The following is a 13511-nucleotide window of genomic DNA, read 5'->3' on the forward strand; positions in this document are numbered from 1 at the left end:
GAGGCTCTCAGCAACTTGGCAAGACGCTGTTTCAAAATAAAAAATAGCAGGGTGTGGTGACACACGCTTGTAATCCCAGCATTCAGGAGGCTGAGACCGGAGGATCGCAGTTCACAGACAGCCTCAGCTACTTAGTGAGGCCCTCTGCAACTCAGTGAGACCTGATTTCAAAATAAAGAATAAGGAAAAAAATAGGGCAGGGGGTGTAGCTCGAAGGCCAAATGCCTTTGGGTTCCATCCCCAGACTCGCCAAAACAAAAAAGAAAAAAAGAAAAAAGAGAAAAATAAATAAATAAAAAATAAAAAGGACCCAGGCATGGTGGCTCATGCTTGTAATCCCGGTATTTGAGAGGCTAAGACAGGAGGATCACAGGTTCAAAGCCAGCTCGGCACTTTAGCCAGGCTCTCAGCCACCTAGTGAGACCCTGTTTCAAATAAGAAATAAAATCGGGCTGGAGATGTAGTGTAGATCCGAGGTAGAATGCCTCTGAATCAATCCCCTGTACTCAAAAAAAAAAAAAAAAAAAAAAGCCAGGCATGGTGGTGCAAACTTGTAATCCCAGCATTTGGGAGGCTGAGACAGGAGGATTGAGGTTTGTAGAAAGCCTCAATACTTAGTGAGGCCCTTTGCAACTCAATGAGACTCTGTTTCAAAATAAAGAATAAAAAATAAGGCTAGGTGTGTAGCTCGAAGGTAGAATGCCCCTGGGTTCCATTCCCAATACAGGGGGAAAAAAAAAATTATAAAGTGATGCAATAGCGCCCTCTCCTGGTCAAGAGGAGGAACTATTAGGCAGATGACCAACCTGAGAAAGTCAAGTCCAAGAGAAAACAGCCTGAAACAGGTCTCCTGGGAGGTGGTGTTTGTGGGGTGGAGGGTGGGGTCGGAGCCGGTCGCAGGCCCGAGGGGGCGCATCCTCCCAGCAGCGGCTTTGGCGCGAGCGCCCTGGGTCCCTTCTTCTTTGTTGATATGACATGTTTGCTGTAGCTGATGTATAAAGATCACCTGCAACTTGACATACGGAAGCACTGGGGACGCTTTGGGGAGCTGGCGTTCAGCTTTGTTTTCTTTGTCGTTACCCACAAAACTGAGGAAACCCTGACTTTGTCCTCCACTGTTCCATCACACACGCGTGCACGTGTGTGTGTGTGTGTGTGTGTGTGTGTGTGTGTGTGTGTTTTACTGGGGAATGAACCCAAGGGTGCTCTACCTCTGAGCTCCATCCCCAGCCCTATTTTATTTTTTATGCTCCGTCAGGGTCTTGCTGTATGCTGGCCTCGAACCTGTGATCCTCCTGTCTTAGCCTCCCAATACTGGGATCACAGGCATGTGCCACCATGCCTGGCTTCCCACCTTCTTCAAGAAAGAAAAAGATGTTTTCTTTGACTTTATTCTTATAATTTTATTAATGAAAAAAGATATTTTCTGAGAGCCAGGTTTCTTAGTAAATGACATTAAGGCTAGAGAACAAGTTTTTCTGAGTGTTTTTATACTGAATCCTGTTTGCCAGGGCCCGGTGAATATGTGAGATGCACACAGCACAACTCAGATCCTGGCAGGGGCTCGCCTTCTCACCGACGCCCCACGTGGAGTACAGCTGTGTGGCATCTCTGGGTGGCCCCACAGCCTGCCAGGAAGCCATTAGTAACAATCAAACATGATAGCCTCACCAAGTGCCCTGTGCAAGTATGAATATATCACTTTGAATATCAATGTGATATATAACTACAATATATCAATAAAAGTATTTATAAAACATGATCGCTACTGGGTGTGGTGGTGCACGCTTGTAATCCCAGCATTTGGGAGGCTGAAACAGGAAGATCATAGTTCGCGGACAACCTCAGCTACTTAGTGAGGCTCTTTCAATGCAGTGAGACCCTGTTTCAAAAATAAAGAATATAAAATAGGGCTGGGAGCCAGGCCACTACTGGGACCATCAAGAGTGGGATCGGTACTTGCAACACAGCATGCACAGAGAAATATCGCAGAAAATATAAATCAGACGCTTCTCTTAATCAGCAATAACTAGGAGGAAAAGGGCAACAGGAAGAGGTTGAGCTATAGAAAGGGCCCTATAGTGAAGCAACTAATGTGACCAATCAGAGGGTATGTAATACTGGAGGACGGAGCCTCTTTAAAATGCAGGAGGTACATAAACAAATGTATCAAAGTAAATCACCAAAGAAGCATGTGATGGAGGGACGGGGAGGGAATGGGATGGGGACTGGAGGAGGGCTAATTGGATGATGTGTGCTTGTATATCCTCTCAAGTCTTGTACTCCAATGTGATTGATATATGACTACAATGCACCAATTTAAAAAATAAATTAATTTTAAAAAATCATAAAAAAAAGAAAACAGAAAAATAAAATAAAATAGGGCTGGGGGGTGTAGCTCAGAGGTAGCATGCTCCAGGTTCCATCCCCAGCACTGCAAAAACAAAAACAAAAACAAAATATAATTGCCAATATTTTTACTATATTAAACCCATATCTATTAGCATTTTTTACTTTGAAAACCCCAGGGATTTTGCAGTCACTGGAACCAACCCACCTGAGCTAAGATGCAGCCTAATACTCTGCTCTCTTGTAAGAAAATTTACAATTTCAACCTAACCCACAGGCCAGGCACAATGGCACCCACCTATAATCCCAGCTATTCAGGAGGCTGAGGCAGGAGGATTGAAAATATGAGGCCAGCCTGGACAACATGGTGAGACTCTGTCTCAAAAAAAAAAAAAAAAAAAACAACAGAAAAACTCACCTCTTCTGACATGAGTAGAGCTATGGCACAAATTAGAGTTTACATTGAAGAGAGTAAAATTAAGTAAGCTGAAAGAAAGTCAATCACCAGGAAGTAACCGTGAGGTCACAGGAACTTAGAGAAAATTGAGATATTTTAATATTATAGGATAATAAGGTTGTCAGTCAGACCTCACAGGATGAATTTGTTATTTAATCTGTTTTTGTTGTTGTTGTTATCATAATAATGTACCTGAAGCTAGATAGCAACCTTACATATATATTAAAAAAAAATAATTGGAAAAGAAAAGAATTAGAACCAGGAGTGGTGGTCTCAGGCCTGTAATCCCAGTACCTGAGAGGTTGAGACAGGAGAATTACAGGTTCAGCAATTTCATTTATTTATTTATTTATTTATTTATTTATTTATTTATTTGGTGGTACTGGGGGTGAAACCCAGGGGCTTTTCTACCTCTGGGCTCTACTCCCAGACCTATTTTATACTTTATTTGGAAACAGGGTCTCACTAAGTTGCTGAGAACCTCACTCAGTAGCTGAGGCTGGCTTCAAACTTGTGCGATCCTTCTGTCTCAGCCTCCCAAGCGTGGGGATTACAAGCGTGCGCCACCACGCCTGACTCAGGTTCAACAATTTAACAAGGCCCTCCACAATTTAGTGAGCTTGTTTTGTTTTGATTTTTGCTTCCCCCCCCCCTTTTTTTTAACCAACCTCTGACCTACACGCTCAGCCCTATTTTTTTTTTTAATTTGTAAACAAAATCTCACGAAGTTGACGTGAGCCTCACTGAATCGTTGAGGCTGGCTTCAAACCTGCCATCCTCCTGTCTCAGCTTCCTAAATGCTGTGATTACAGACATGCACCACCACGTCCCACTTGTGACATCCTGTTTAAGAAAAAGGGGCTGGGGCTGGGAAATGCAGCTCAGAGGTAGACTACCCCTGGGTTCAGTTTCCAATAACACACACACACACACACACACACACACACACACACACACACACACACACACAATTTGGGGCTGGGAGTGTAGTTCCATGGTAGAACACATGCCTAGTGTGTGTGAGGCCCTCGGTTTGATCTCCAGCACTGCAAAGAGAAAAAAAAAAATTCATTTAGCTCACATGTGAAGGCTGAAAGTCCAAGATCAGGCAGCCCCATCAGTTCAACCTGTGATGAGGACCTGAGGGCAGGTGCATCATGGCAGGAGAAAGAGTAGAGAGGAGCCGGGCGTGGTGGTGCACGCTTGTAACCCCAGCATTCGGGAGGCTGAGACCAGAGGATCGTGGTTCGCAGACAGCCTCAGCTACTTAGTGAGGGCCTCTGCAACTCAGTGAGACCTGGTTTCAAAATAAAGAATAAAAAATAGGGCAGGGGGTGTAGCTTGGAGGTTGAATGTCCCTGGGTTCCATCCCCAGACCCGCAAAAAAAATTAATAATAATAATAATAATAATAATAATAAAATAAAAATAAATAAATAAATAGCAGCAAAAGACAAGAGGACTCAGGGTCGGGCCGGGCTGGGCAACAACCTGCTCTCACAAGGCGGACGTCGGTCCAATGAAAACTAATACGTGTGTGTGTGTGTGTGTGTGTGTGTGTGTGTGTGTGTGTTACTGGGGATTGAGTCCGGGGGCATTCTACCTCCGAGCCACACCCTCAGCCGTATTTTTATTTTGTCTTACTTATTTATTTATTTATTTATTTTTGTGTGTGGTACTGAGGGTGGAACCCAGGAACTGTCCACCTCCGGGCTACACTACCAGCCCTATTTTATATTTTGTTTGGAAACAGGGTCTCACTAAGTCGCTGAGGCTGGCCATGAACCTGCGATCCTCCTGTCTCAGCCTCCCAAGTACAGAGATTACAGGCGTCCGCCACCACGCCCAGCTCCTTTTTATTTTTGAGTCAGGGTCTTACTAAGTTGCCCAGGCTGGCTTTAAACTTGTGATCCTCCTGCCTCAGCATCCTAAGTAGCTGGCAGAACCTATTTTCTTCCCAAGGCTTCTATATATTCATACTATTGACTTAGGATATTTACACAAATTAAACTTATAGATGAAATATAAATGTACAACTGACTTATGAATATAAATTGAAAATGAATACAAATGCATATATATGAATGGATATATGATATATAATATATTTATAATATAATTATTTATATAAAATATATTTATATAATTATTATTTATATAAGTACAATTTATATAAATATATAAATTATATGAATATATAATATATAAATGAATATATAATGAATGAATATATGTGAATATAAAAGAATATATATGAATATAAATTGAAATTAAATAAATATAAATGTACATACAACCTTACAAGAGGTAAAGCCTGGCGTGGTGGCACACGCTTGCAATCCCTGCGCTCGGGAGGCTGAGACAGGAGGATCGCACAGGTTCGAAGCCAGCCTCAGCTACTTAGTGAGGCTGTCAGCAACTTAGTGAGACCCTGTTTCCAAATAAAGTATAACATAGGTCTGGGAGTGTAGCCCGGAGGTAGAAAGTCGCTGCGTTCCATTCCCAGCACCACAAAACAAAACAAAACCCAAACCTTACCAAAGGTAAGTGGGAGAGCAAGAGATTGAGACAACTTAACACTTTTCCATTTTTATTTGTTAGTGGTGATAGGGACTGAGCCCAGAGCACTGTTGCGGCTAGACAACACTGCGTAAGATCCAAGCTCACACCATCTTACCACTCTGTCTTTCCTCCCTCAGACCAGTCGCCTCCTGAAGCCATGGGAAATCACGGTGCTTTGGTATTTGGAGAGAGGGGAATGCAAGGGCATGTCTGCAATTTTTATTTCTGGTGGGCCTTTCTTCAAAACGACTTTACGATCTTCCCCATGACAGAGCCTTTCACTGTGGTCCAAAAACAGAGAGTCTTCTAATGGGCCAGTATGGATTCCACACGCTTCTGCTTGCTGGGGGAAAAATAAACCTTTGCTTAATAGTAAATCAAACAGCATTTTCTTGTTAGATTGGGATGGAGGGCTCCTGATAGTTTTTCATTCTTTATTTTGTAGTACTGGGTATCAAACCCAGGGGCATTCTATACCCTCAGGCCTATTTTTTTTTTTTTTATGGGTCTGGGGATGGAACCCAGGGGCATTCGACCTCCGAGCTACACCCCCTGTCCTATTTTTTATTCTTTATTTTGAAACAGGGTCTCGCTAAGTTGCAGAGGGCCTCACTAAGTAGCTGAGGCTGTCTGCAAACTGTGATCCTCCAGTCTCAGCCTCCCGAATGCTGGGATTACAAGCGTGCACCACCATGCCCCACTCTTATTCTTTTATTTTGAAACAAGGTCTCACTAAATTGCAGAGGGCTTCAGTTGCTAAGGCTGGCTTTGAACCTGTGATCCTCCCTTCTCTGTCAACCAAGTATTAGGATTACAAGAGTGCTCCACCACGCCCTGCTTCCTGATAGCTTTTCTAACTCTCAGATGCTGACAGATCAGCATCTCTCTTTTTTTTCTTCCCCTTCCTTCCTTTCTTCCTCCTTCCCTCCTTTCTTTCTCCCTCCTCTCCTCTCTCCCCTCCCCTCCCTTTCCTTCCTTCTCTCTTTCTCTGACTGGGGATTGACCCCAGGATGCTCTACCACTCGGCTACACCTTGTCTGAAGATTTCTTTGAGACAGGGGCTCACTTCGCTGCCTAGGCTGGGCTCAAACGATGTTCTCCTGTCTCAGCCTCCCGATCACTGGGATTACAGTATGTGCCATCACGCCTGGCTGACCAGTATCTTTTTTAGAAATCAATGCTCTGTTGCTTGATGTTACCCAAGAACCAGGAAGAGTCATGTGGACTGCAGGTTATAAAGGTGAGAGAGAAACTTGGAGTCATTAAATCTCAGCTTCGCGCTTGTGTGACCTTATACAAGTCACTTACCACTGCCCCAAACTCAGTTTTCTCAAATATAACTGAGGTTATCAATCAAAGGATTTCTTGAGTACTGAACAAAATGTATGTACATGAGGACTGGGAACGCAGCTGAGCAGTAGGGTGCTTGCCTAGCATGCTTGAAGTCCTACATTCAATCCCCAGCACTGGGAAAAAAATGTAAGGAAAAAAGGCTTTTGCCAATTATTAGCTATCAAATTGATATTAAGTATGAGGCTAGCAGGTGCAGTGGCACAATCGGTAAGTAATCTCAGTACTTGAGAGGCTCATGGCTTCCCAAACAGCCTCAGCACCTCAATGAGACCTGTGTCAAAAGAAAAAAAAAAAAAAAAGAGTATAACCTGGCGTGGTGGCGCACGCTTGTAGTCCCAGCATTTGGGAGGCTGAGACTGGAAGATTGCGGTTCTTGGGCAGCCTCAGCTACTTGGGGAGGCCCTCTGCAACTCAGTGAGACCCTGTTTCAAAATAAAGAATAAAAAATAGGGCTGAGGGTGTAGCTCGGAGGTCGAATGGCCCTGGGTTCCATCCTCAGGCCTGAAAAAAAAAGTATGACGTTCCTGTCACAGTTATCACTAAATAAATAACAGCTATTTGGGGTTATTGACCTAAGTGTACATTTGGGTTTGGTGCTACAGTAAGCCAAACAGCATTCCGGGGTGTCTTGAGGGTGCAGGTCCATTTCTGGTATACTGGGTTACCATTTTAATGTTACTAAATGTGTTTTATCACCTTAGGAAAAATGGTGAGGATGAATAGAAGGAAGGAAGAAGGAAGGAATATACTAGAATGTACTAGAATTTACTCAGGGCGGGCACATTTATTTATTTATTTATTTATTTATTTATTTATTTATTTATTTATTTATTTGCGGTGCTAGGGGTAGAACCCAGAGGCCTTCTACATCTGGGCTGCACTCTCAGTCCTATTTTATTTCTTATTTGGAAGCAGAGTTTCCCTAAGTTTCTGAGCCTCACTACTTTGCTGAGATGACTTCAAACTTGTGATCCTCCTGTCTCAGCCTCCCCCCCCCCCCCGACATACACACACACTTCTGGGATTAGAGGCATGAACCACTATACCTGGCTCACTCATTTTATTATTTTTTTTAATTAAAAAAATTTTTTTGTGGTACTGGGGAGGGAACCCAGGGGCATTCTACCTCTGAGCTACATGCCCAGCCCTAATTTTTTATTCTTTGTTTTGAAAGAGGGTCTCACTGAGTTGCAGAGGGCCTCACTAAGTAGCTGAGGCTGTCTGCAAACCGCTATCTTTCTGAAGCCTCCCAAATGCTGGGATTGCAAGCGTGCGCCATAACGCCCAGCTTGGATCACTCATTTAAATTTATTTATTTATTTTTGTGGTACAGGGGATTAACCCAAGGGCATTCTATCTCCAAGCTCTACCCCCAGCCCTATTATTATTATTTATTTATTTATTGGTGGTAGTGGGGTTCCTGGAAGCCCTTCTACCTCCGGGCTACACCCCCAGACCTATTTTATACTTTTTTATTTTTGGAAACAGGGTCTCTTAAGCCAGCACCGCTGGCTTCAAACCTGCTCGATCCTGCGATCCTCCTGTCTCCGCCTCCCAAGCGCAGGGATTACAAGCGTGCGCCACCACGCCCAGCTCCCAGCCCTATTTTTAATTGCAGTGGGCCTCACTAAGTAGCTGAGGCTGGCCCAGAACCAGTGATACTCCTCTCTCAGCCTCCCAAGTACTGGGATTATAAGTGTGCACCACCATGCCTGACTCATTTAATTTTTTATTTAAAATTTGTGTTAAGTCTGCAAGGTAGAATGTACCAGTCTCCAGTCATTTTACTATTTTATTTTAAATTTTTGTATTTATCTTTTGGCATCAGGGATTGAAGCCAGGAACATTCTACCTCCAAGCCACATCCTCAGTCCTTTTGGATATATATATATATATATATATATATATATATATATATATATATAATGTATATGTATATCTATGTATATCTTTATATATCTGTATATATCTATACATATCTATATATCTATATATCTATATCTATATCTGTATCTATATATATGCTTTTTTGTGGTACTGGGGGTGGAACCCAGAGGCTTTCTACCTCCAGGCTATACTCCCAGACCTATTTTATATTTTATTTGGAAACAGGGTCTCACTAAGTTGCTGAGAGCCTCACTAAGTAGCTGAGGGTGGCTTCGAACCTGTGCGATCCTCCTGTCTCAGCCTCCCAAGCACGGGGATTACTGGTTTTATATTTTTAAACAGGGTCTAGCTAAGTTGTTGAGGCTGGCCTCGAACCTGTGATTCTCCTGTTTCAGCCTCCCAAATATTAGGATTACACATGTGCAACATCATGCCCAGCTCTCATTAGTATTATTTTAAAATTTGTTGAGAATACTTGAAATAGCTCTGAAAATTATATAGAATTATACTCAAAGAATAAGATCAGCCAGGTGTGGTGGTACACACTTGAAATCCCAATACTTGGGAGGCTGCAACAGGAGGATCGCAGGTTCAAAGCCAGCCTCAGCAATTTAGTAAGGCTGTTAGTAACTTAGTGAGATCCTGTTTCCAATCATAAAAGTGCTGGCAGTGTAGCTCAGAGGTAGAATGCCCTGAGTTCCTGAGTTCAATCCCCAGTACCACAAAAATACACAAATAAATAAAGTACTCAAATCTAGTATTTGAGTCTTGATTTCCTCAAGATTATTTATTTACTTATTTTGGCACTGGGGATTTTTGGCACTTGGGGTATACTACTTCTGATCTACACTTCTAGCTGTTTGTTTGTTTGTTTGTTTATTTAATTTATTTATTTAATGGGTCAGGGGATGGAACACAGGGGCATTTGACCTCCGAGCTACATCACCTACCCTATTTTTTTATTCTTTATTTTGAAACAGGGTCTGACTAAGTTGCGGAGGGCCTCACTAAGTAGCTGAGGCTGTCCATGAATCGTGATCCTCTGGACTCAGCCTCCCAAATGCTGGGATTACAAGCGTGCGCCACCACGCCCAGCTTATATTTTATTTTTATTTGGAAACAGGGTCTCAGTAAGTTGCTGATAGCCTCACTAAGTTGCTGAGGCTGGCTTCAAACCTTTGATCCTCCTGTCTCAGCCTCCCAAGTACTGGGATTGCGGGTATGCCCCATCATGCCTGGCTCATTTGTTTTATAGTATTGCACATATGCATTTTATAAGAAAAATTGAACCATATTTTATATGTTTTTATTTTGCAATATCTGTCTTGGAAAAATATATTTTTATTAAACATGAATGCTTCATCTGAAATTTGCAAATTACTTATACTTTTTTCCCATGAACCCTTACTTGAAATTTCCTCTCATAGTCTGATTATTATAATATATTCTAGTCTCCTTTAAAGAAACAACTTACCGTATTTCACAAGTAAATGCGCAGTCTGGATTTGGAGAGTGTTTTAGAAGTACTGGCCAACGAGCACTGAAGGAGCAGCTCTTATCTGTAAATCTAGCTCAGTGTCCCCAGGGCTCTCTACTTGGATATGCAGTACAACTTAAAAATATATGCGATGTGCCGCAGCGTTAATATTAATGGCACCTGCTTCAGATGACTTTCTTAACCTGCAAGTTAGCATGATGCACAAGTTCTGAAATCCTTTCACATTTCTATTTTAAGTTTATAGTTGGTTTTTTTGGATACTGAGACTTTTGCTTGCAGGTTTACGTGAAAGTACATCAGAGTGGCTTTTGTATAGGCATACATGTCTATTCATAGACTGTATTACATGGTATAGTTTAAAATTTTTTATTTTTTGGTACTAGGGATCAGATCTAGAAATATTCTACTTCTGAGCTATATATGCTTCCAGACCTTTTTTATTTTTTATTTGGGAACAGGGGCTTGCTAAATTGCTGAGGCTAGCCTTGAACCTGCAATAATCCTGTTCCAGCCTCCCAAGTAATAGGATTATAGATGTATACCACTGGGCCAGGCTTCTTCTTCTTTTTTTTTTTTTTCAGTACTGAGGATTGAACCCAGAGGTACTCTATCTCTGAGCTACATCTCCAGTCCCCTCTTTTTCTATAAAAACATTAAGTAGCCGGGCGTGGTGGCACACGCTTGTAAGCCCCATGCTTGGGAGGCGGAAACAGGAGGATCGCGCAAGTTCGAAGCCAGCCGCGCTGGCTTAAGAGACCCTGTTTCCAAATTTTAAAAAGTATAAAATAGGTCTGGGAGTGTAGCCCGGAGGTAGAAGGGTTTCCAGGAACCCCAGTACCACACACACACACACAAACTAAAAACAAACAAACAAAGAAAAAAACATTAAGTTGACCAGGTTGGCTTCAAACTTGTGATTTTCCTGCCTCTGCCTCCTGAGTTGCTAGGATTACAGGCATGCATCACCAAGTTCAGCAAAGTGTGTGTGTATATACACATATATGTGTATATGTAAAAGTATATGCATAAGTATATATATATATGTGTATATACACACACATATACTTTTTGGCACTGGAAATTGAACCCAGAGGCATTCTACTTCTGAGTTACACTGCTAGCCCTATTTTATTTTTTATTTTGAAACAAGGTCTAAGTAGCTGAGGGTCTTGTTATGTTGCTGAGGCTGGCCTTGAACCTGTGATCTTCCCGTTTCAGCTTTCCAAGTACTAGGATTATAGGTGTGCGTCACCATGACCGACTTAGGTTTTTAAACTATGAGAAAATACCTTCAGATTCACACTTCTGAATTGCATGTTTTCTTTCCAAGGCATGACATAACGTGTTGGGATCATCCCTTGCTTCAGTGAAAACCGTGGCAAATGAATCTCACCATACCTGAAGATTTGGGATGAAGAAAGGTTAGCTTGTGAGTTAGCTGTTTTAGCATCATTGCAAGGGGATTTGCTAGTCCTCCTTCTGCCAGTTGAGTAACAGAAGGCATGGCATCATTATCAGGAATGGAGCCGTTTTTGTATAGGCATACATGTCTATTCATAGACTGCATTGGACCCTACGGATGCAGGACAGAGCTCTGCCACTGAGGCTCATTCAATAGGCAATCAACGCTTTGAATCCCCACAAATCACTAAGATTCAGTCAGGGGTAAGTATCTACCTCCAGCTGCATGTAGTCGTTTACGGTTGACCCGCAGTGTCCATACAACCTCACTCCCCTTCCCTTATCCTGTGGCCCTAGGGTTTGAACCCAGGACATTCTACCTCTGAGCGACACATCCAGCCCTATTTTATTTTTTATTTGGAAACAGGGTCTCGCTAAGTTGCTGAGGCTGGCCTCAAATTTGCCACCTTCCTGTCTTAGCTTCCCACGTACTGGGATTACAGGCATGTACCGCTGCGCCCAGCATATAACCTGACTTTAAGGTAGAAGGCAGCATGCCACGACTGGCCTCAGGCCTACCCACTGTCTAAAACCTAAGTGAAATCTTTGGCCAATGACCTGTTTTCCCTGCACACACACCGTGTTTACCTATGGAACAAAAGCTCTGTATATAAATGCCAAGGAGAAATAAAAAATTCATGTCCTAGACTGAAGAACAAATCAGCAAGCAAAGAACCCGAGTCCTCACATAATAGGCTTAGAGACATCCTCATCAGAGCAGTCGGTGGCCGGCTTAGGTAAAGTTGGACAAGTGTCTTTCCCCGAAGCCATTGCTGCTTGCAGTGACAAAATTCTCCTGTAGTATCTCACTGGTCTAATTCTGACCAAAGGGCTGCCGCTGATGTAACAATGTCTTGATTCCATAGCAACTCAGTAGTTCTATGAGCAGCTGAGAGTGTCAAAGGCCAAGGTGTTTGCAGTGGTTTTTTTGTTGTTTTTTTGTGGTACTGGGGGTAGAACCCAGAGGCTTTCTACCTCCGGGCTGTACTCCCAAACCTATTTTATATATTTTATTTGGAAACAAGTTCTCACTAAGTTGCTGAGAGCCTCATTAAGTAGCTGTGGCTGACTTTGAACCTGCGTGATCCTCCTGTCTCAGCCTCCCAAGCACCGGGATTACAAGTGTGTGCCACCATGCCCGGCTTGCACTTTTTTTTTTTTTTTTAATCTCTTCCTGGAAAAAAAACACGCCATGAACAATTTAAAAATGGGACATGCTTGCAATCTCCATACTTAGGGGACTGAGAAAGGATTGCAGGTTGGAGGCCAGCCTCAGCAACTTAGGGAGGCTGTCTGCAATGTAGTGAGACCCTATTTCAAAATAAAAAGGGATGAGGGTATAGCTCAGAAGGTAAAAACACTCCTGGATTCAATTCCCAGTGCTACATAAATAAGCCAGCCAGCCAGGTGTGGTCACTCATGCCTGTAATTCTAGTACTTGGGAGGCTGAAACAGGAGGATCACAGATTCAAAGCCAGTCTCAGCAATTTAGCAAGACCCTCAGCAATGTAGCAAGATCCTGTTTCAAAATAAAAAATAAAAAATGTCTAGAGACTTCCGGGAAGATGGCGACCGAGAAAAGCGGGGCTTAAGAGTCCCGCTAACAACCAATCTCCATTACCACAAAAAGAGCGCCTTTCATAGCCAGAAAACACCATCACCAGAAAAACAAAAAAACCACCAGGCTCCAGAGAGAAAGCGGACTGAGAACAGAGCTCAGGGCCACAGAGGAGACACACGCGCCCGAGGACGCGGCAGCAGCGCCATACTGCCGGCGGCAGCGGCGAACTCAGCGGACGGCTACAGCAAGCCGAGGTGACCCGCTGCGGAACAGCCAGGCGGGATCTTTCGGCGCAGACAGCATTTAAAGCTCCCAGTGGCTGAGCTCAGCACACGCTGCAGGGATTCAGAGTGGAAATCAAAAGCAGAGAAGAAAAAATACGCC

At 43.0% G+C, this 13511-nt stretch overlaps 1 protein-coding gene across 1 annotated transcript; it reads right to left on the reverse strand.

The window, feature by feature from the left end:
• Positions 1-5500: 5500 nt before the first annotated feature.
• Positions 5501-12355, reverse strand: SPMIP10 (sperm microtubule inner protein 10; the record flags this gene model as incomplete). The annotated part of the gene is made up of 3 exons (XM_080699037.1): positions 12255-12355; positions 11395-11503; positions 5501-5710 (listed from the first exon to the last, which is right to left on the reverse strand). The coding sequence occupies exons 1-3, from the start codon at positions 12335-12337 to the stop codon at positions 5501-5503; spliced, it is 402 nt and encodes a 133-aa protein (XP_080555163.1). The 5' UTR covers positions 12338-12355.
• Positions 12356-13511: the final 1156 nt, after the last annotated feature.

This window comes from Muscardinus avellanarius, assembly GCF_963383645.1.
Source record: "Muscardinus avellanarius genome assembly, chromosome: 7".
In the NCBI taxonomy this organism is placed as follows: domain Eukaryota; kingdom Metazoa; phylum Chordata; class Mammalia; order Rodentia; family Gliridae; genus Muscardinus; species Muscardinus avellanarius.